Source organism: Rhinoraja longicauda, chromosome 27 (genome assembly GCF_053455715.1).
Source record: "Rhinoraja longicauda isolate Sanriku21f chromosome 27, sRhiLon1.1, whole genome shotgun sequence".
Classification (NCBI taxonomy): Eukaryota; Metazoa; Chordata; class Chondrichthyes; order Rajiformes; family Arhynchobatidae; genus Rhinoraja; species Rhinoraja longicauda.
In genome coordinates, this window is record NC_135979.1 from 21,488,168 (window position 1) to 21,513,075 (window position 24,908).

Below are 24,908 nucleotides of genomic sequence, written 5' to 3' on the forward strand. Positions count from 1 at the left end.
TGTGCCCCAGGCAGTTATCACACCCTGTATATAAAAAATAAACATGCCCCACACATCTCCTTTAATTTGTGCAGGGTGGGTGTGTGGGTGGGTTTTGTGTGGGTTTTGTCTGGGTGCTCCAGTTTCCTCCCACTCTCCAAAATCATGCCGGTTTGTCAGCTAATTGGCTCCGGTAAAAATTGTAAATTGCCCCTGGTATGTAGGCTGGTCATGGTGCAATGGGGCTTGCTGGTCAGCACAGACTCAGTGGACTCAAGGGCCTGTTTCTGCTCTGTATCTCTAAACTAAACTAAATATAAAAACTTGGTCTATTGCTGGAGAGAATTTGAGACAGGTTTGCTTTCAACGGTGGGGGAAAACTTCAAATCCCATTGGACACCTACCAACCACCACTAGCTGGGCAATGCCAGTGACCTGGGTTCAATCCTGAATGTGGTACTGTCTTTGCGGATTTGCACATTCTCCCCGTCACTGCATGAGCTTCCACACACCCCAAAAGACGTACAGGTCTGTAGGTTAATTGGCTGGGCAAATGCAACAAAAAAAATTGTCCCTAGTGGGTGTAGGATAGTGTTAATGTGCGGGAATCGCTGGGCGGCGCGGACCCGGTGGGCCGAAGGGCCTGTTTCTGCGCTGCATCTCTAAATCTAAAATAAAAATAAATAAATAACAGAGAACTAGTGTGAACGGATGGAGGCGCGAAAGAGAGTGGCAGAGGAACTATCTGAAGTTGGAGAAGTCAATGTTCATACTGCTGGGGTGTGAACTGCCCAAGTGAAATATGAGATGCTGTTCCTCCAATTTGAGCTGGGCCTCACTATGACAATGGAGGAGGCCCAGGACAGAAAGGTCAGATTGGGAATGGGAGGGGGAGTTGAAGTGCTGAGCCACCGGGAGATCAGGTTAGTTAAAAACGGTTGTGAACGGATGATCGATAGTCGGCATGGACTCGGAGTGCTGAAGAGCCTATTTCCAGACTATATCTCTAAACTAAGCAGCAGTACGGCGGTGCAGCGGTAGAATTGCTGTTTTATAGTGCCAGAGACCGGGGTTCAATCCATACTACAGGTGCTATCTGTACGGAGTTTGTACGTTCTCCCCGTGACCTGCAGAGGTTTTCTCTGGAATCTCCGATTTCCTCCACACTTCCAAAGAAGTACATGTTTATAGGCTAATTGGCTTGGCATAATTGCAAATTGTCCCTAGTATGTGTAGGGTAGTGTGCCGGGATTGCTGGTCGGCGAGGCTCGATGGGCTGAAGGCCCCGTTTCCGTGCTGTATCTCTAAACTGAACTAAAATACGAATAATACAGAGACAACTATGACAGTAACAAAAGGTATTTAAGCACAGCAAATATTTAGTATCCAACAAGCACCAAATTTAATTTAGTGCTGGCGAGATGCCTAGAGCTTCAACTATAAAATCTGGAGAGGCAAGAAGAAAATCAGATGATTTGTTATTCAAAAATGACAGCTACTACAAGAGCGATTTATTGCATCCAGAGGGATTACAGGAAGGTCTTGTTGATGGGTCGGTTCCAACAGCACAGCTGAAGGTAGCAAATCTTAACCTGCAATCAGATTGCATTTCTTTGTTTAACCACTCAAATCTCAGAAACAGTTGGGTTCCAATACAGAGAAATGAATCATGAAATGCAAGAAAAGCCATCTCATCATGAGTAAGAAGTTTGTTGATGTTTTAGTACAAGTCGTGCAGATACAAGTGCCAGGAAAGTGATGGCGTGAAGGATACCAATTTGATTCCTGGAACATTTTCTATCAGGGCCATGGCCGGGATAAATGTGTGACACGGTTTAACTGAACACTGATCACTACAAACAGGAAAATAAATAAACAATCAGAGATTTGTTGCAAAGCTGCTGCTCCCATCTCTATCAGTCTGACAGAAAGGGTGAAACTACATTGCTTCACTCTTCCACCCATTAGTTGCTATCTATGACTCTAGTGCTTCTCATCATCCATTGCTTGTTGTCACAATGAAAAGAACTGACAACATTTATCATTATAACAATAGAATCAGACTTGGATTCGTTAGAATATCTTGAAAATATAAATGAAGATAAAGTGTTACAAGCGCCAGGATCCTGCTGCTTGGGCAGACGGAGGATTCTGCCGTCCTCTGCCATCCTGGACAACAAACGCACCATTTGCTTTATTGCTCAGCAAAACCGATATCACTTTCATTGCCTCAGGATTGAATTGGAAATTTGTCACACTAATGGCAACATCCTCACTGAAGGCAAAGGCAGCCATCCATAGACAGCACAAGCTTGGGATCAAGCAATCAGTTGGCCTCAATGGTGCTACATTCAATATCAGGGTGTGGACTGCATCAAAATGATTTGCCCTCAAAGCTGTAATGAGAGTAAGAATTGCCCTCAAAGCTGTAATGAGCTGTTATGGGCGGCACGGTGGCGCAGCGGTAGAGTTGCTGCCTTACAGCAAATGCAGCGCCGGAGACTCAGGTTCGATCCTGACTAGGGGGTGCTGTACTGTACGGAGTTTGTACGTTCTCCCCGTGACCTGCGTGGGTTTTCTCCGAGATCTTCGGGTTCCTCCCACACTCCAAAGACGTACAGGTTTGTGGGTTAATTGGCTGGTCAAATGTAAAAATTGTCCCTAGTGGGTGTAGGATAGTGTTAATGTGCGGGGATCGCTGGGCGGCGCGGACCCGGTGGGCCGAAGGGCCTGTTTCTGCGCTGTATCTCTAAATCTAAATCTAAAAATCTAAGAATTTAAAAAACCTGCAGCCAACAGGCAGATGACCTGATTTATTCACAAAATGCTGGAGTAACTCAGCAGGTCGGGCAGCATCTCGGGAGAGAATGAATGGGTGACGTTTCGGGTCGAGACCCTTCTTCAGACAGATGACCTGCACCTATTGTCTATTGTCTATGACCTGCCAGGAAACAACTACTCCTTCTCTGATAAAATTGCGGCCTCAGCGTTGAATCATCCAGAAATTTCTGAACGAGATCATCCACAAACCAAGGGACTGCTGCCTCCAAGAACACTAACTAAAATGGGAACTGTAAAACAAGTTCTGCTTGTAATTAATTGTTTATCATTTAAAATTAACCAAAACCATTGTGGAGTTTTCCATGAAATAGTTCCCCAACCTTAATCAACATAAATTCAACCAACTCTTAGATATGAAGTAGTAGAAAATAATCCATGAAACGGTTTGCCCAGCAAACCCATACCAAAATCTTGATGTCCAATCATTATTATCAAGATTGAAGATGTATTTAATACTTATGTCTGCTGACTGTGCTTTTTACTTCAGTCAACAGTGATAGTTTATTTTTGATTTTCATTTTTATTTAATCTGATCTTCCAACCCAATCTGCTTTTTATTTCTATGCTGACTCCTTCACTTTTCTACATTTGTTTAATTCAATGTTCCATTTCTAAATTGACTTGTCTTCATTTTCCACAATTCAGATCATCTGAAAGAGAAATAGGAGGTGATTTAAGCAATGAACCTGCCAGATGGGCTGTGTAGAGCGAGAAAATTATCAAATTCTCTGCACTAATGCAAGGATATTGACCTGATGCGATCATTTTTAAGTTTTCTCCTTGCAAATACTGCTCTTGCCCATTTAGTTTCTCGGGTTTAGTTTAGTTTGGTTTCGAGATTAGAGATACAGAGTGGAAATAGCCTCTTTGGCACAAAAAGTCCATGCTGACTAGTGATTACTGCGCACTAACACTACCTTACAATCATACCAAGCTAATCCGCCTGCAAACCTGTATGCCTTTGGAGTGTGGGAGATAACCAGGGTTACCAGAGAAACCCACGCAGGTCACGGGGAGAATGGACAAACTCCTAGTCAGGATCGAACCCAGGTCTCTGATGCTGTAAAGCAGCAACTCTCCCACTGCGTGGCCCAATTTAATTCCTTCTTGCTCCAATTCATTGATGCCTCATTAACAAATTTGTGAAGATTTGGCACATTGTCATCAAAAAATATTCCGCAATTCACACCGACATGAAAATGCTGACACAGACACATTATGTACTTCATTTGAAAGTTATTGTTCAATTTGATTGAAGCAAAGGAACCTTCAGGGTAGATTACAATACTGTTATCACAGTTGGAGACACATCTCTAGGTAAATGTATAGTTACTGGATCATACAGTATAATTTATCAACAGGATTGATAAAGGGTAACTAGTGAACTTCCAGAAGGCATATGATCAGGTGCGATAACATGAATTAAGAACAAACAGGGGTGTCGGTAATGGAAATTTTGCATGGAAAGAGCAATGACTAATAAACAAAATCCTAGAGTCAGGATAAATGGGTCATTTTCAAATGATCAGTATTTAGTTGGGTGCCACAGGGATCAATGCTGTGCCTCAACTATTTTAAAAATCTGCAGTAATGACTTCCATGTACAGCTGAGTTTGCCAGTGCTACAAATAGAAGTGTGTTAGCAGGTTTTGAAGACCATTAGGACAACCTGCAAAGCATTGATGCAAATTTACAGGAGACACCACATCTCGAACATTGCATACAGTTTAGGTCTTCATATTCATATGTTTGCAATGGAAGCAGTACAGAGAAGGTTCAGCAGGCTGATTCCAGGGGTAAAGTTGTTGAGATGCACAAAACATTCAGCAAGTTGGGCTGAAACTTACTGGAGTTTCCACAAATGAGGAGTGATTATAATGTTCTGAGTAGAAAACAGAAAGACTGGAAGAATTCAGCAAGTCATGTAGCAACTGTGGACACAGAAATCTGTTCATGATTCAGTTTAGGGACCCTTTGTCAGAACTGGGAGAAGAATACAAGGTGTACATTTTTCAAAGGAGAACTAGGGGGCGGGTGTTTGGTGATAGGTTGAGACAGATCAACTGATAAGGAGCATGAGTACTGACTATTCGTGAGGCTTTTTTAAACGGGGTGAAAGGAGATAAACATGAAAAGGAAAAAACATGAGAGCGTTTTATGTGAAGTTGGAAAATTCAACATTTATTCCAGTAGGTTACAAAGTGCCTTGGCAAGAGATGAGATGTTGTTCTTCTGCTTTATGTTGAGCCTTACAATGGCAGTGGAGGATATAACAGCCAAACAGGTTAGAATCGGAAGATTCTAAGGTCTGAAGAAGGATCCCGACCCGAAACATCATCCATCCCTTCTCCCCAGAGATGCTGCCTGTCCCGCTTAGTTACTCCAGCATTTTGTGTCTATCTTGGGTTAGAATTGAGAATTAAAGTGGCATGCAACAGGAAACTCAGGATCATCCACGTGGACCAAGTGCAGGTGCTCCACAGAGAGATCACACAAACTGAGTTTGGAGCATAGAGGATACCATATTTGGAGCATTAACGGCAGTATAATAACTGGAAAAAGTGCAAGTGAATCATTGCTTGCCCTGAAATGGTAATTTTGGTCTCTGGATGGTGCGAAGGAAAGAGGTGAAAAGTGAGGTGCGGCATCTCCTCTCATTCATTGGAAAGTGCCACGAGATGGAGGGTTGTCTTACACCCCATTTCTCCTCCCAGCTCGACTTTGAAGATCGTCAACCCCACCATTCACCTCACTCACCACCCCTCCAGCTTTGAGGAAATGTCATTGATTGGAAATGCTGGCTGGTTTCTCCTTCCACAGATGCTGCTTGACTAGTTTAGTTCACTCAACATTTTTGTTTCTGTTTCAGACTCCAGAATCAGCAGCTTTATTTGAGTCTGAAGAAGGGTCTCAACTCGAAATGTCACCCATTCCTTCTCTCCCGAGATGCTGCCTGACCCGCTGAGTTACTCCACCATTTTGTGTCTACCTTCGATTTAAACCAGCATCTGCAGTTTTTTTTCCTACAGCAGCTTTATTTGTTTTCCAAGGTTCCGAGGAGGATTGACAAAATGGATGCTGAGAGGAAGAAGAAATCACCCTTTCCAGAGAAGATTTTTTTTCCTCACACAGAGATGTGAATCGTGGCGAACTTCCACCTGGAAAACTTGTGGGGGATAGTCATTGAATATTTTCACAACAGAGGGCAATAGACATTTTAATGACCAGAGAATTACCTGGTGAAGTAAGAAAGTGGGTAAGTGGTGTTGAGCCCGTGATCTGGAGCAAACGAATAGATGACGCTTTGGTCAGAATGGTCAGAACCATTCTTCAGAAGAAGGGCCCCAACCCGAAACGTCATCTTTTCCTTTTCTCCAGAGATCCTGCTTGATCCGCTGAGTTATTCCAGCATTTTGTATCTATCTTTGGTATAAACCAGCATCTGCAGTTCTTTCCTGCACATTGAGGCCATGATCGTATTGACTGGTGGGGCAGCCTCAAGTGGCAGACTGGCCTACTCCTGTTCCTGCGTTTGATGTTCTAACCAGAGTTGAAGTGCAAAGATCTCTTTTATAACGTGTTCAGAGAATGGAAACATGTAGCTAATCAGGTTTCCACACAGACAAGGAGCACATTGATCAACCTTTCAGGGAAATAGATTTGTTGGACAAGTTGCTTCTTTATGGCTGTATAATTCAAAGTCTTCTAATCAGTTAATCTTCAGTGTTCAAAAGGATTGCCAAGAAAGTGTGTGAAAGAGACCGATATATGCATCATTCCAAATGGATTATTTATCAGAGTGCTCTTCCTTTACACAGCTTCAGAAGGAATCGTCCATTGGTTTTCCAATTTCTGCAAATATTTTTGAGAGATAAAAAGGAATGCAGATAATAGGACCATGGAGCCTAGTTATCCCTAAGATGAAAAGCAAGGGTGACAGTAATTGCAATCAAATCTAATTATTGACAGCTATTTCCAGCAAGCAAAGCTGCATGAAGGCCAAATTTTGCAGGGAAGTGCTGACAGTTCATTGTTGAACACAGACATGTCCCCATGAATATGTCAGCACACTCATGATGTTTACACGTGTATGAATGCTCTTATGGTGCATGAATGGCCCTTACCATGGAACAGACATCTTGCAATTATTCACCAATCTGTGGAAACAAAGTACTGCAGATGCTGGCTATACACAAAGGGACACAACGTGCTGAAGCACCTCAGCAGGTTAGCCTGCAGCTCTGGAGAACATAGATAGGTGACGCTTTGGGTCGAGACACCTCTTCCTCTGCCAGATTAAGCCTGGTGTCAGGAGTTTTATTTTATAGTTATTTATATTTGGCATATTAACACTATTGACAATACTAGGATTATATTGACTTTCTCCAATTGCAATTAGTAAAGTGGTGTCAAGTTATCTTTTTGTATTGCTGCATTCATCACGTGAAGGTGCCCCATAATGATGCTGGCCCAGGGAATTCCAGGAATTAAACCCAGTGACGAAGAAAGAACAGGTACTGAGATGTGCAACTTGGATGGGTATCCATTGATCATGGTGCACTCATAGATGTCAAAGGAGACAACAGTTGTAGAGGATTCATTATTTTTAAGATTAGTTATGTTTCACTTGTTTAAATGTTGTAAAATACAATGAAAGTTTTCTAATTTTTTGACAATGAGGGTCCCAACCCAAAATGTCACCTATCCATTTTCTCTAGAGATGCTACCTGATCTGCTGAGCTCCTTCAGCATTTTGTGTCCATCTGTATTATAAACCAAACACCTGCGGTTCCTTTTTATTAGATTAATTTTTAATAGTTTTTGTTGTTGGAGAAATCTCATCAGTTTTACATAAAAGACACAACAGAAGTGGACAGCACGGTGGTACAGGAGTTGGTGCCTTACAGCGCCAGAGTCCTGGGTTTGATCCTGACTATGAGCATTGTCTGTTTGTACGTTCTCCCCCTTTCCCCAAGTGTTCCATGGATTCCTCCCACACTCCAAAGATGTACATGTTTGTGGGTTAATTTGCTTGGTATAATTGTAAATTGTCCCTAGTGTGCGCAGGATAGTGTTAATGTGCAGGGATAGCTGGTTGGCACGGACCCAGTGTGCCGAAGGGCCTGTTTATGCAGTGTCTCTTTAAACTCTAAAAGTGACTGGAAAAGTTTTCTTCAGTAGTTTCACCAGCAGGGAGCGCTCTGGCATCCCTCCCAGTTTTATGCAATGTACAAGCGTAAGGATTGCACAGGTGCTGTTGCAGATCTGGCTGGCAGATGCCAACAACTTCTCGGACGGGAGGGCATCCGGAAAGATTCAGTGTGATCTTTGTTCACAGGTTCACGGTGAATTCTAGATTGACGATTCTGTGGTAATATTAGACTCACTATTCGCTACACCTGAATAACAAGGATGTTCTCTGGTAATCAAAGACTTGTCACATCCTCATTTGTTTGTGACATGGCAGAACACATTCGACTCATTGAGCCAATGCCACCTCATTGTATATTTATAATGATAACACAAAGAAACAATGATTTCATTTTCATTTCAACACATTTTTCAATTGGTTGTAGACGGTACAAAAGCAAGGATGTCGTGACAATTTTTCAGAAGCCACTATTTTGCCTTTTTAATAAAAATGAAAAGGCGCAGGAGTAAGGATTCAGTCCTTGGAGTTTGTTCTGTTCAATATAATCATGACTAATTAACTCCCAAACTCACCCTAACAAACCCCTATAGATGCACTGCAGAAAGCATACTGTTGGGTCGCATCACAGCTTGGTTTGGAAACAGCTCTGCCCAAGACTGTAAGAAATTGAGAGTTGCGGATGCAGCCCAGTCCATTACACAGACAAGACTTCCCACCAATGACTCCACCTACCCTTCGTGCTGCCTCGGAATAAGCAGCCAACATCATGAAAGACTTACACCACCTTGGTCATTCCTTCGTCTCCCAGCTCCTGTTAGGCAGAAGGTAGGGAAGCTTGAAAGCACACACAACCAGACACAGGAACTGCTTCTTCCCTTCTGATCAGGCTTCTGAACAGTCCTTCCACAAGCTAGGTCCTATTCACCTATACCCTATTGAGGACATTGGACATTGCCTTTGGAGCTAATGTGTTACAATGCTGAAAACTATATTCTGCACCCTTTATCATCCCCTTTGCTATATCTATTATACTTGAGTTTAACTTGATTGTATATGTATGGTGTATCTGATCTGTTTAGGTAATGAGCAAAACAAATCTTTTCACTGTACCTCGGTACACATCTCAATAATAAAACTATATACCCCATAGTCTGATTGTCCAAATGCTGGTAGATCCTGTCCATCAGAACCCCAACCAGTAACTTAAACACCAATCATATTAGGCTCACCCTCTGTAGCTCCAGAGTTCTAAGTCAAATCAGGACAGGACATTCGCAGTGACTGGTAGTATTCTGGGGAGTGCTGCAGAGCAGATGGATCGAGGACTACAAGTACAGAGTTCCCTGAAAGTGGCATCACAGGCAGATGGGATGGTCAGCAGGCTTTTGGCACATTGGCCTTCATCTGTCAGGGAATTGAGTGCAGAATTTGAGATATATTATGTTAAACTTGTACAAGATGCAAGGTAGGTAGCAGTTTGAGCATAGTGTCCAGTTTCCTTCTTAGGAAAGATCTCATTAAAATTGAAAAAGTGTAGAGAGGACTTACGAGGATGTTGCCAGGACTCGAGGGCCTGAGCTGTAAGGTGGCCTAGTTGGGTAGACTATGACTTTATTTCTAGAAGCACAGGAGGCTGAGGGGTGATCCAATAGAGCTGTATACAATCTTGGTCTCTCTCCTGCCATTTTAATCTGCCTCGTCCCAATTAAGTACCTTCCCCCAACATTCAGACCTGTCCCTATTCAAAACAACCTTAAAACTTATGGAAATGTGACCACTACCCCAAATTCTTCTTCTACCATAACACCAGTCACCTAGCCAGGCTCGTCTCCCAATGCAATGTCTTGTATGGACCCTCCTAGAGTCAGACCACCCACATGCTGATTAAGGAAACATCTGAAAGGCAGCATAGTTCTCATCATTAATCAGAGGACTGCAAATTTACAAAAGGTCACCATGTCTATGAGATTTAAAACAATATGTTAATGTTTTTACCTGGAATAATAAAGTAAAATGCAAGCCCTTTGCAATTCAAATGATGCATCAAATAAAATTGGACGGACATATTTTATGACTTAATGGCGGCCCTTTGGCTGCAAAAAGAGACAAGATCAAAGGCAGTGAAGAAGAGAGCTGGAATACCCATTAGGTATTTTAATAATCTGCCAAAAAAGTTAATAAAATATTGTTTCTACAACGCATGTTATTTCTGACAAGTTTCTACTTTCGAGTCTTGGACTTGCCAATGGTTTACATGATACTTAATTTACATCAACATTCCCTTCTTTTACCAAATGTGCCAATAATATGTGCCAACATTTCTTAACATACCAAATATTTGTTCCACAAAGTAGTAATATTTTGTATTCTTCACTGCGGGTTCACCTTTATCACAGACTCAATTGAAACACTATTCATCTGCAATATAAGTTGGTGTAATAGAAATGCTTTATAATTCCTTTGGCGTTTTTCTCTTTCCCAAATGTAAATGATACTTTCCAGAAATGAGATCGGTAAGCATTATTAATGAGCTTATAATCTGACATTAATTCAAACAAATATCATTTTTGAGGTGAATTCTAGTCAGGTCATCAACCATGATCCTCAAATCCTATGCAAGAGACTTTGTTTCCAGATGACAATTTAAGCAACCAACGCTCTTGTAAATCGTAGTATCCCTTTCAAAACTTTCTTCCATACTGTGACAAAATCTATCCAGTTAACAAAGTGCTCAGTCAGGCAATGGTTGTGTGAACACAGAGAAGCAAACCATCACAATAAAACAGCAATAACCATGGCTACTTTAATGACCATCACCACTTATGCAAAGGAAGCAATCATCAAACATCCTGACATCACTTTCAGGTTCCAACTCCAGATTAATTAGGGAACTGCAATCCATCACCTTTATAACAGATTTGTGCAATGAAGCACATTTTCTCTTTATTTTCATTCGATAAAAAAAATGAATAGTTTTCAGCCATGCACAGCATCCTGTGATAAATGCAGTGAAAACACAAGCAGGAGTCAGAAGAAATTACAAAAGTTGTTAATTCTGCAACACAAACTCTATAAGGATTTATATCAGAGAGATCAACCCTGGAGAAAGGATTGATGGGGTACGAATACTCACAACAAATTGCCATCATGAAGAATAGCATCATCTGGAAATCAAAACACCTCAATGTGGCAGTGGAGTCGCACTGTGGTCTCCATGTATCTTTTTCACAATAGATCAAAGCACAGATCCCACTCTGCATGAACACCATTGGGTTTAACTTAATGATAATGAATTTGTACACTTGCCATGTTGACGAATCTTCTGTTCCGCTGACCTCCAAGAAGTCGTATCCATCTTCCAGTTGAAAGTCCGTGAAGACCAGTGCAATGGTGTCGCCAGGTTCTGCCAGAATAGTCCAAGTGCAGTCTGCATTGTTGTCATAATCTGATGGAAAACCAGGGCTCGCGATAACGCCACTCTGTCCTCGTAGGGTCCCTCCGCAACCATCGTTTGCTGCAGAGTAACAGACAAATACACTTCAGGAAAAGGTAATATCCTCATCTTGAAAATATCAACTATATTTAAGTTGTTACAACTTGTGGTATAAAAGTGCAAATGCCGAACAAAGAATAAAGCATTTTTAATGACCCAAATTAACTAATTTGTCACTGTTACATCAGTCACTAAAAGTCCAGCTACGAGTGTAAAAGCTTAAAATATGCCCAGATAAATCTATTTTATTTTTATAGGTGTAATTTTGATAATTTATATTAATTCAACTTGATTCTAATTCCAACAAATCTCCTTGTAAACATTTGAGCTAATCATTCCTCACTGATTAACAGTTTAGTACCAAAATATTAATGTTGATTGTGACTTCAGAACACAAATTAACAGTTAAGAAAGTCAAACAATGACTCAGTGCTTAAAAAGTTGAAATACGACTGTGAAATTTGCTCTAATGATGTCAGCAACAGAGCAAGGCCTATTTTTGTGCTCCAGAATATTTAACTTCATTGCGAGCAAATATAACATCCTTGCCAAACTAAAATAAAACACAATTTGCTCACAGTCTTTACTGTTAAATGACAACCTTTAAAGGACTAGTCATGTACAAACAACATTCTTTGACAGACTCCCCCACAACAATCTGCAGTCTCAAAGCTCACTTAATAATCTGCTCACACATAAAAGTGAGCCTTGCTTGAACCTTCAATTACACTTCTGCACTCAAAGCTTACTTCTAAGGAGTCCCCCTTTAACATTTGTCCTGCTGAAGAGTATGGAAATGGAACCTAAACATTGGAGGTATTGGTGGAGATCCATCAGGAACATAACTCATCCCAACTCATCCACAGTAGATTTCCGCTACCTCTCCTTCAACCAAAAGGATGAGATGACCAGGCTTGAATTATCCAGGTTTACATCAAGGACACAGCGGCCCCACAGATGTAGGAATTGCATCCACACTGAGCTCCCCACAATCTCCTGCCAAGAGAGTAATTGTAAACATGGATGATCTCTGGGCAGATTGGCTCTCTCTACCCAAATGTGAGCTCTCCAGTAAAATGCCCATCCCCCCCCCCTACACCCCCCCCCCCCCCCCCCCCAGTCCTCTGGAACTGCCCTTCTTCACACACCACTATGCAGCATAGTCCCTATGTTTAAGTTTAGTATCGTTTATTGTCACGTTTACTGAGGTGCAGCGACAAGCTTTTTGTTGCATGCTAACCAGTCAGCGGAAAGACCATACATAATTACAACTGAGCCATCCACAGTGCACAAGGGAATATTTCAAGGCCGACTTATGTAGTTGAAGAGCATAGCTAATTGACAGCAACAAGTGCACAGATAATTGTTAGCAGCAAGATGTCATATTGTTAAAAGGGACTCAATTGCCTGCCACAGAAAAGCTATGTCTTGTTCTACAAAGGCATCCCCAACAAAGCTATTTAAGGGTAGAACATCAAGAAATATACCTGCACTTTAGAAGGCCTAAGTAAACCATGCTGTACTGTTTTAAAACTCGAGATCAAAGCATGCGTAAGCACAAGCAGAAGGCTGGCAGTTGAATGCTAGCATTTCCAATCAGTAACTCATCAGGCTGACCTTGCCAACACCAAACATTAGTCCCCATTAACAAAAATCAATATTGCAACTGATGCCGTCAGCTACATTTTTTAATTGCCCTGATAAAAAATCAAGCAAGAAAAAAAAAAGCCTTAAATATGAGGCCACAAGTCAAGCAAGTTGACAGTGAGTGTGAACAAACAAGCACAATTCAGGCAGGAAAAAAATTCAGGAGCAATAATCTTCATTGCGGCTTCAAACCCAAGCGAATAAATCAATCTTTCTCCATATTTCATAAGAAAAATAAATCAATGCTCTTTACCAGGATTGCCGTAACTATCAATATTTATATGACTGCACTGGAACCTATCAAGACCAATCATATTGAGGAAAATGGAAACTAAAAGCCACTGGAATGATGCAAATCGGTGAGGCAGAAAGACTGGAGCCACTTGATAAAGCTCAGTTAGAGGATGGGAATGGCTACTGTCAAAACCAATGAAACGAGAAGCATTTTTATTTGTCGTCAATGGGTTTCCTATCTCCACTGCAGTTCATAGTGCCACTGCATCTAAACAAATAATATATGTCTTAAAATAAATTGAAAAAAGGCTGATGTAACCAAGGACTTTTTCAGGAAGCAACTCACAGTAGGTTTTTTTCTTGCAAATTAGATTTTGTCACATCTGGTGATTGTTGACAAATGTATTTGAAAAGGTTTCAGCTCACAAATAAAATACGAAGGTCTTGAATTAACAGAAATGAACTTTGCAAAGCAATACTTAAGCCCCGGAGACTGTTTTCTTTCCATGTTTTTCATTCTTTGGTCAAAAGGTGAAATTAGAGAAAATTAAAAACTGACGAAAATATGAAACGGTCAGAAAATGTGGCAAGTCAAGAAATAAATATGCTCCAACATGGTAAAAAAAAACAGTGAGAAAATAAATCTCCAGTTTTCTCTTCTCCTGCACGCTTCAATAATTGCTAGGTTCACTTTTCATCCAAACCTCAGACTTCAACGGCAAGAAAAATGATGGATCTTGTCCTAATGTGTTGCTAAACATTCTAACAAATTTATACACCCTGCTGAAGTTCAGTCTAACTCCTGGTTTTAATCTATCATTAGGCTTAATTCAGAGGCATTTTATTATGCTGATCTGATTTTTCCAGCTTCAGCTCAGCTCATTCAGCATCGTCGCTATGAGGACCGAAGGTCATTGCACCTAGCACAGAATGATAGGAAAAAATAGAACGAGGTAGTAAAATAAATCAGAGTAAAAAATAAAAAAATCTTATCCTAGAAAATAATGCAATCTGAGAATCAGGTATTGGATTTTTAGGTGAATCTGTTTCACCAAGTAAAGCAAAACACTGGCCTTTAAATCTTCCCTGTCACAAGATGACACAAAAAAATTACAAAAATGGGTCTCTACCTCCCAGTCTGTTCTGAAATTACTTACTCATCTTGATTTTCTGATTAAAATCAATACACACTGAAGAAGTTCACTCTCATCATATTTTGCAATGTGGATTTGCCACTGTGATTTGCAAGGTGAGCATACGAATGGACCACAGGACTCCCATATGGGCAATTCACATGTGACTCAGGTACATTCTTTCATGTTGGCATCTCTTTCATTACATTTAACCAACATGACTTTTGACACCACAATTTAAATTAAGTTCTCAAAAATGCAGTAAAGGTGGCACATTTCTGGATAAATGTCCATTTCGGGACATTAATAATGGATTTTAGACCTTATTGTGATTTCATTAGTTCATAAAGCTCAAAAAGTGTTTTCAAATATCATCTATTTCCATCTGTCAGAGGTTAGAGCTGATTTCTCCAGTTCCCAAAGCAGAAAAAGCTGGAACAACTCAGGTGTGGAAAGAAAATCAGTTCTCAGACCCAAAATGTGAACCAGGGTTTTCTGTTTGTGTTACAGATTTCCAAATCGACAGTTTTGTTTATTTTCAGTTCCAGTTCCACCTTTGTTTTATCGATACAATGCAGATCACGACTGCGTAATGGGAAGTTTGCGTATCTTCCATGGCAGAAGTTTATTCCTGTTGGGAGTACATATTTTGACCAGCACCAGTGCACAAGTGTGTGGCATGGTGGCACAGCAGTAGCATTGCTGCCTTAACAGCGCCAGAGACCCAGGTTCGATCCTAACTGCAAGTGCTGTCTGTACAGAGCTTGTAAACCCTCCCCATGACTGGCTAGGCTTTCCCCAGGTGCTCTGGTTTCTTCCCACACTCCACAGACGTACAGGTTTGTAGGTTAATTGGCTTCGGTAAAATTGTAAATTTTATTTAACGTGTAGGATAGTGCTGGTGTATGTGGTGATCGCTGGTCGACGCAGACGCGATGGGCCGAATGGCCTGTTTCCACGCTGTATCACGAAACTAAACTAGTGTCCAATCTGTGCCAGCCATCATGCACTCAGTTTCAGATTGGCCCCACAAGAAATGTAATTGTAGAGTGATGTTTCACAGAATCATTGTGCGTGTATACACGAGAGAATGACAGTTAGCAGAAAGAAGTGTTTTATTGTTGCTGGTGTCATGGCAGAGGATATGGAGTGGGCAGATGCTGCACTCACACTTCAGATGTCGTCAATTGGATCAATCTTGGGAAAAGTATTTGAATCAATTCAGATGGCAACTCAACCTGAAACAACAACAATGCAACAGAACTGGTCCAACGTTGGTGTGACAGTTTCTCACAAAATTAACTTGCAAATGAGATGAACAGCCATAGTTGACACAACTAAACTGACACTTGTTCATGCAATATGTCTAACTTTCACAATGCACATCAATCACCAGGCCAACTTAATAATCATAGACTCCAAAAACAGCTCCCATCTCACCGGACAAGTGCCACTAGCAGCCAAAGACTGGAAATGGGGAGGTGGGGCATTGAGAACAAAGTGCATGTGTTCATGGTCTTGGCCACCACAGAAACCAAGATCAGCTGAGAATTGGCGATAATGGGAGATGACTGTACACACATGTTTAATCCTTTTTATAAAATTCAGACTGCTACTGTAGAAAATACCAAGAGATGAACTGTACCAAATGTGTTGTAATGTGTGACTCTGTGCCATTCCAAAAAATCATATCCATCCCCCAAATGATATTGCCCACTCTGGATGGTTTTCTACTCAAGGATAACATGGATATTTAACCTTTTCTTTTAAAAAAAACATTTCTTTAGCCTTTCCCATAAAGGGAGCATGCATTGTACCTGTTGATGCTCTCCCTTCTTAGTGGTTTGGAGCAATTTGACATGTTGCCGCATTCTCTCCCACATATCTACAAATGCATAATAAAACGTTTCCTGACAAACTGCATCTTGGGCTGTCATGGCAATTCCAATGCATTGGCGTGCAAGAGGATTTAGAGAGTAGTGGACTCGGCTCAGTTCATAACAAGCACCTTGCTTGCCGTATCAAAAGCATCTACATAAGGCGCTAGCTCAAGAAGGTAGCATCTACCATAAAGGATTCCCGCCATCTTGGCCTGGCCTCTGCGCTGTTAGCATCAGACAGGAGGTACAAAGGCAGAAAGTCTCACACTACCAGGTTGCAGAACAGCTCGAATCCTCCAATCATCCTGTTTGGCTGCCTGCCACTGTATGTTTCTTTTTTTTTTTCCTAATCAGATGTGCAGCACTTTGGTCAACGTGGGTTGTTTTTAAATGTGCTATACAAATAAAATTGACTTGACTTGACTTGACCTCGACAACATAACATTACAGGCATTAGTGTGACTTCCTTAGTTCATAAAGCTCATAAAGTGTTTTCAAATATCACCTGTTTCCATTTGTGAGTGATTTGATCAAATTTCTCTAGTTCAAAAAGCAAAATGCTGAAAAAACTCGGAAACTCATGATATCTTGTACTATTGATATCTTGGGCGGCACGGTGGCGCAGCGGTAGAGTTGCTGCCTTACAGCGAATGCAGCGCCGGAGACTCAGGTTTGATCCTGACTACGGGCACCTTCTGTATGGAGTTTGTACGTTCTCCCCGTGACCTGCGTGGGTTTTCTCCGAGATCTTCGGTTTCCTCCCACACTCCAAAGACGTACAGGTATGTAGGTTAATTGGCTGGGCAAATGTAAAAATTGTCCCTAGTGGGTGTAGGATAGTGTTAGTGTGCGGGGATCGCTGGGCAGCACGGGCGCGGACCCGGTGGGCCGAAGGACCCGTTTCTGCGTTGTATCTCTAAATCTAAAATAAAAATTGTGGACTCGGTTTCTAATTGTATATTTTTGCACGGTCTCACCCTTTTCACCCTCTTGTAGAATTGGTGTGTAATCTATGTACAATTAATGCTTTTGTATGCTGTCCATGTGCTTGTGATGCTGCTGCAATCAAGATTGTCGTGGTACCTGTACCTCACTATACTTGTACCAATGACATTAACCTCGTCTTGACTCAACTTTGGACAGCGGTGTTTTCTACAGATTTTCAACCTCTTTCACACTCTTTACTCTGTTCAATACGAGTCACATCAGCCCCATCCTAATCCGACCACTTCTCTCAGAGGTGTGCCTGTTGTTGGGACCAATCCGTCCAGATTACCCTCCTCTCCGGTACATGTTGGGCATCTCTAACCTGCCCACCAGATCCAAGTATCACTTGCACAATAACAATCTCAACAGATTAACAATGCTTACTGAATTAAGTTTTCATTAAACATTATAAGTGCTGGAAACCAAGCAGAAACTTCACTTGAAACTAAATTCCCATTCTCAACCTCATGCTCCTTTTATAAAACACTTTATTTTTAAAACCACTGCATTTTGGGAGAAACTGTTTCGTTCATACAGCCCTTCGATCTAGCCCCAAGTGATAACTCTACTCCGCTTCTCAAGAGTAATGCCTCAGACACTGACAATTAACCATGATACTTCGCCAGTCTCAGACCAATGTCTGAATTCAGCAAGTGAAGATTCTGTGTTCATAATAGTAATCCAGCACAAGGTGCAGCAGACGATGACAAACTGGGAACGCCTTGAAGGCGGTGGCCAGGAAATACAACCACATCTCAAGAATCCATGATGGGAGTCTTCACAATGTGCCTTGTGCCCTTTGCTGGAATTCTAACTCCACGCTCCAATATTTCCCAGGATTCAGAAAGGGGGGAGGAATCATGGACGATAGGTTACCCTTTGTCCCCGCCAAAGACAGGGGTCTTTTAACAATAGCTGAAGAAATATGGGTACAGCAGAGTACCTGAGAGTACATGGCAATGGCTATTAGGACACAATTTGTAACATTGATCTATATGGCCTGTTTGCCTGATAGCTTTTGCAAACGATAAAAAGGTCTTGTTTCAAGCAGATACAGTGTATCTTCTTGAACCTTGGGCAAAGACAGAAACAAGGCAATCAATGCCATTCTAAGAAGATTAAATCCGCTCTCCTCCAGTATAAAGCCTCCATGACACTACAAGAGCAGCAGTGAGGTATATCTTGGGTATGAGTGGATTTTATCAGCCGATGTGAAAAGATCTGAAGCCTGACATCGGTGGTGGGGGAGATGCTGGAGTTGATTATCAAAGATGTAATAGCAGCGCATTTGGATAGCAGTAACAGGATCAGTCCAAGTCAGCATGGATTTAAGGAAAACGTGAAGGGGAAATCATGCTTGACAAATCTTCTGGAATTTTTTGAGGATGTAACAAGTAAAATGGACAAGGGAGAGCCAGTGGATGTAGTGTACCTGGACTTTCAGAAAGCCTTTGATAAGGTCCCACACAGGAGATTAGTAGGCAAAATTAGAGCACATGGTATTGGGGGTAGGTTTATTGACATGGATAGAAAATTGGTTGGCAGACAGGAAACAATGAGTAGGGATTAACAGGTCCTTTTCAGAATGGCAGGCCATGACTAAAGGGGTGCTGCAAGGCTCGGTGCTAGAACCGCAGCTATTTACAATCTACATTAATGATTTAGATGAAGGAATTAAAAATAACATTAACAAATTTGCAGATAACACAAAGCTGGGTGGCAGTGTGAACTGTGAAGAGAATGCTATGAGGATGCAGAGTGACTTGTACAGGTTGGATGAGTGGGCAGATGCATGGCAGATACAGTATAATGTGGATAAATGTGAGGTTTTCCACTTTGGAGGCAAGAACGGGAAGGCAGATTATTATCTGAATGATGCCAGGTCCTTCCACTGTTGAACCACACCTAGAGTGTGTGCAGTTTTGGTCTCCTAATTTGAGGAAGGACATTCTTGCTATTGAGGGAGTACAGCGGAGGTTCATGAGGTTAATTCCCAGGATGGCGGGACTGTCATATGATGAAAGAATGGAGCGATTGAGCTGGTATTCATTGGGATTTAGAAGGATGAGAGGGGATCTTATAGAAACATATAAGATTATTAAGGGATTGGACATGCTAGATGCAGGAAACATGTTCCCGATATTGGGGGAGTCCAGAACCAGGGGCCGCAGTTGAAGAATAAGGGGTAGGCCATTTAGAACTGAAATGAGGAAAAGCTTTTTCACACAGAGAGTTGTGAATATGTGGAATTCTCTGCCTCAGAAGGCAGTGGAGGCCGATTTACTGGATGCATCAAAAGAGAGTTAGATAGAGCTCTTAGGATTAGTGGAATCAAGGGATATGGGGTGATGGCAGGAACAGGGCACTGATTGTGGATGATCAGCCATGATCTCATTGAATGGCAGTGCTGGCTCAAAGGGCCGAACGGCCTGCTCCTGCACCTATTGTCCATGTATCTGTGTAACAAAATGGACAGCAAGAGTAAACTTCACCTCCACAGGCAAAGAGAGCTTGGTGCCGTTACTTTAGTTTTGAATACTCTTAACCTCAAAACATTTGATGGCACAGTAATGCAGTGATTAGCATTGCTGCCTCACAGTGCCCCCAATTTGGGGGGTTTCCTGAACTCGGATGATATCTGTGTGGAGTTTGCATATTCTCCCTGTGAGCTGGTGGGTTTTCCCCAGGGTATACTGGGTTCCAAAGTACTTGCTTGTTTGTAGATAAATTCGCCATTATAAATTGCTCCTGATGTAGGTAGACGCCATGAGAATTGGTAGGGTATGGGAGGGAGAGTGAATGGGGAAGGAAGAAGAAGAAACAAAGATCAATAAAGATGGTTGCTCGTTGCTCAGTATGAACACCGTGGGTCTTGGGGCCGATTTCCACTGTGCATGACTCGTGCACATCAGATCCACCCATCTTATCAAAACGTATAAGATTATTAAAGGGTTGGACAGTTTAGAGGCAGGAAACATGTTCCCAATGTTGGGGGACTCCAGAACCAGGGGCCACAGATTAAGAATAAGGGGTAAGCCATTTAGAATGGAGATGAGGAAAAACTTTTTCACTCAGAGAGTTGTGAATCTGTGGAATTCTCTGCCTCAGAAGGCAGTGGAGGCCAATTCTCTGTTTGCATTCAAGAGAGAGCTAGATAGAGCTCTTCAGGATAGCGGAGTCAGGGGGTATGGGGAGAAGGCAGGAACGGGGTACTGATTGAGAATGATCAGCCGTGATGACATTGAATGGCAGTGCTGGCTCGAAGGGCCAAATGGACAACTCCTGCACCTATTGTCTATCGTGTATTGACTTGCTTGGAGCACAACATACTGGTCCAGAGATGCTTGCAAAGTAAGCACTGTCTGCTGGATAGAGCCATTCTCCCCCTCATCCTTCTGCCTCCTCAGTACACCAAGTCCTGCCTTTAGTTCATTTCTCCTGGTTTTTGGTTTGGCAGGAAACCAAGCCATATCATTTCCAAACTGAATAATCTACGACTAATCCCCAAATGTCCTGGAATTATGTAATGGCCCTTTTAAACAATGCAAGGGGAGGACTTCTTCCAACTGCTTCGGCCTGATTTCCTGAGCAAGTCCTTTGCAAGGCTGTTATTAAAAATGCATTACACAGTGACAAACCTCCTGATTATGTTTGGGGCACATGTGCCTGGAAAAGCACAAAACATTTCTTTCAATATCTCTGTGCCGTGTTGCTGTTAACCTAGAATTGATTTCAATTCATTCAAGCAATATTTAAGCAGAACACAGTTGAATTTTTAGACCTCAAACAAAAAATTGAAAATGTGATTATAAAATAGTGTTAAAGTCAGCGTTAAATATCATATCATATCATATATCATATCATATACATACAGCTGGAAACAGGCCTTTTCGGACCTCCAAGTCCGTGCCGCCCAGTGATCCCCGTACATTAACACTATCCTACACCCACTAGGGACAATTTTTTTTAACATTTACCCAGCCAATTAACCTACATTTCTCATCCACTCCCTGCACACAAGGGGCAATTTATAGCCAATTAATCACCAGATTCGCACACACCAGAGGAAACCCACGCATTCACATGGAGAAACATGTAAACTCCACACAGACATCACCCGAGGTCAGGATCAAACCTGGGCCTCTGGCTCTGTGAGCATGGGCACTATTGGCATCACTATTGCTATAACATATAACATATAACATATAACAACTACAGCATGGAAACAGGCCTGTCCGGCCCTACCAGTCCACGCCGACCATTCTCCCTGACCTAGTCTCATCTACCTGCACTCAGACCATAACCCTCCAATCCCCTCCTATCCATATACCTATCCAATTTACTCTTAAATAATAAAATCGAGCCAGCCTCCACCACTTCCACCGGAAGCCCATTCCATACAGCCACAACCCTCTGAGTAAAGAAGTTCCCCCTCATGTTACCCCTAAACCTTTGTCCCTCAATTCTGAAGCTATGTCCCCTTGTTGGAATCTTCCCCACTCTCAAAGGGAAAAGCCTACCCACGTCAACTCTGTCCGTCCCTCTCAAAATTTTAAAAACCTCTATCAAGTCCCCCCTCAACCTTCTACGCTCCAAAGAATAAAGACCCAACCTATTCAACCTCTCTCTGTAGCCTAAGTGCTGAAACCCAGGCAACATTCTAGTAAATCTCCTCTGTACCCTCTCCATTTTGTCGACATCCTTCCTATAATTTGGCGACCAGAACTGCACACCATACTCCAGATTCGGCCTCACCAATGCCCTGTACAATTTCAACATTACATCCCAACTTCTATACTCGATGCTCTGATTTATAAAGGCAAGCATACCAAACGCCTTCTTCACCACCCTATCCACATGAGATTCCACCTTCAGGGAACAATGCACAGTTATTCCCAGATCCCTCTGTTCCACTGCATTCCTCAATTCCCTACCATTTACCCTGTACGTCCTATTTTGATTTGTCCTACCAAAATGCAGCACCTCACACTTATCAGCATTAAACTCCATCTGCCATCTTTCAGCCCACCCTTCCAAAAGGCCCAAGTCTCTCTGTAGACTTTGAAAATCTACCTCACTATCAACTACTCCACCTATCTTAGTATCATCTGCATATTTACTAATCCAATTTGCCACACCATCATCCAGATCATTAATGTAAATGACAAACAACAGTGGACCCAACACAGATCCTTGGGGCACTCCACTAGACACTGGCCTCCAACCTGACATACAATTGTCAACCATTACCCTCTGGTATCTCCCATTCAGCCATTGTTGAATCCATCTTGCAACCTCACTATTAATACCCAACGATTTAACCTTCTTAATCAACCTTCCATGTGGAACCTTGTCAAATGCCTTACTGAAGTCCATATAGACAACATCCACAGCCTTGCCCTTATCAATTTCCCTGGTAACCTCTTCAAAAAATTCAAGAAGATTAGTCAAACATGACCTTCCAGGCACAAATCCATGTTGACTGTTTCTAATCAGGCCTTGATTATCCAAATAATTATATATATTGTCCCTAAGTATCTTTTCCATTAATTTTCCCACCACAGACGTCAAACTAATAGGTCTATAATTGCTAGGTTTACTTTTAGAACCTTTTTTAAACAAAGGCACAACATGCGCAATGCGCCAATCTTCCGGCACCATCCCTGTTTCTAATGACGTTTGAAATATTTCCGTCATAGCCCCTGCTATTTCTGCACTAACTTCCCTCAATGTCCTAGGGAATATCCTATCAGGACCTGGAGACTTATCCACTTTTATATTCTTCAAAAGTGTCCGTACCTCCTCTTCTTTAATCCTCCTAATTTCCATCACTACTCTACTTGTTTCGCTTACCTCACATAATTCAATATCCTTCTCCTCGGTAAATACCGAAGAAAAGAAATTGTTTAATATCTCCCCCATTTCTTCCGGCTCAGCACATAGCTGTCCACTCTGACTCTCTAATGGACCAATTTTATCCCTCACTATCCTTTTGCTATTGACATATCTGTAGAACCCCTTGGGGTTTACTTTTACATTACTTGCCAAAGCAGCCTCATATCTTTTTTTCGCTTTTCTAATTTCCTTTTTAAGATTCCTTTTACATTCTTTATATTCCTCAAAAACCTCATTTACTCCCTGCCGCTTATATTTATTGTATATCTCCCTCTTTTTCCGAACCAAGTGTCCAATTTCCCTGGAAAACCACGGCTCTTTCAAATTATTATTCTTTCCTTTCCACCGAACAGGGACATAAAGACTCTGTACTCTCAAAATTTCACCTTTAAATATCCTCCATTTCTCTATTATATCCTTTTCATAAAACAACAATTTCCATTTCACTCCTTTTAAATCCTTTCTCATCTCCTCAAAATTAGCCTTTCTCCAATCCAAAATCTCAACCCTTGGTCCAGATTTGACCTTCTCCATAATGATATTGAAACTAATGGCATTATGATCACTAGACCCAAAGTGCTCCTCAACACATACCTCCGTCACCTGACCCATCTCATTTCCTAACAGGAGGTCCAACACTGCCCCTTCTCTGGTAGGCACCTCTACGTATTGCTGCAAAAAACTATCCTGCACACATTTTACAAACTCCAAACCATCCAGCCCTTTAACAGAATGTGATTCCCAGTCTATATACGGAAAATTGAAATCACCCACAATCACCACTCTGTGCTTACTACTAATATCTGCTATCTCCTTACATATTTGCTCTTCCAATTCTCGTTCCCTATTTGGCGGTCTATAATACACCCCTATAAGTGTTGCTAAACCTTTCTCATTTCTGAGTTCCACCCAAACAGCCTCCTTAATCGAGCCTTCTAGTCTGTCCTGCCAAAGCACTGCTGTGATATCCTCCCTGACAAGCAATGCAACACCCCCACCTCTTGCCCCTCCGATTCTATCACATCTGAAACAATGAAATCCTGGAATATTTAATTGCCAATCGCAACCCTCCTGCAACCATGTTTCACTGATCGCCACAACATCATACTTCCAGATGTCAATCCAGGCTCTAAGCTCATCCACCTTTCTTACAATGCTCCTAGCATTAAAATATACACATTTAAGGGACCCATCATTTCTTATTCTCAGTTTATTTCTTTTCCCTTCTTTCTCTCCTACATATTGGGTCTGAGTGTTTCCCTTTTCTGCCTCCTGCCTCACACACTGCCTATTAGCTATCTGTGTTTGAGTCCCTCCCCCCAACCGTACTAGTTTAAAGTCTCCGCAGTTATTTTAGCAAATCTCCCCGCCAGGATATTGGTTCCCCTCGGGTTCAGATGCAACCCGTCCTTTTTGTACAGGTCATACTTCCCCCAGAAGAGGTCCCAATGATCCAGAAACTTGAAACCCTGCTCCCTGCACCAGTTCCTCAGCCACGTATTTATCCTCCACCTCACTCCATTCCTATTCTCACTATCGCGTGGCACAGGCAGTAAGCCTGAGATTATTACTTTGGAAGTCCTTTTTTTTAACTCTCTTCCTAGCCCCCTGAATTCTCCTTTCAGGACCTCTTCCCTTATCCTACCTATATTGTTGGTACCTATATG

At 41.9% G+C, this 24,908-nt stretch overlaps 1 protein-coding gene across 2 annotated transcripts in view; it reads right to left on the reverse strand.

Moving 5' to 3' along the window:
• The window catches only part of csmd2 (CUB and Sushi multiple domains 2), a 1,532,573-nt gene that overhangs the window by 932,396 nt on the left and 575,269 nt on the right, over nucleotides 1-24,908 (reverse strand). For both annotated transcript variants that reach the window (XM_078423311.1, XM_078423310.1), the window contains one exon: nucleotides 11,279-11,486. In XM_078423311.1, coding sequence (XP_078279437.1) covers nucleotides 11,279-11,486 — 208 coding nt within the window. The remainder of the gene's footprint in view (nucleotides 1-11,278; nucleotides 11,487-24,908) is intronic.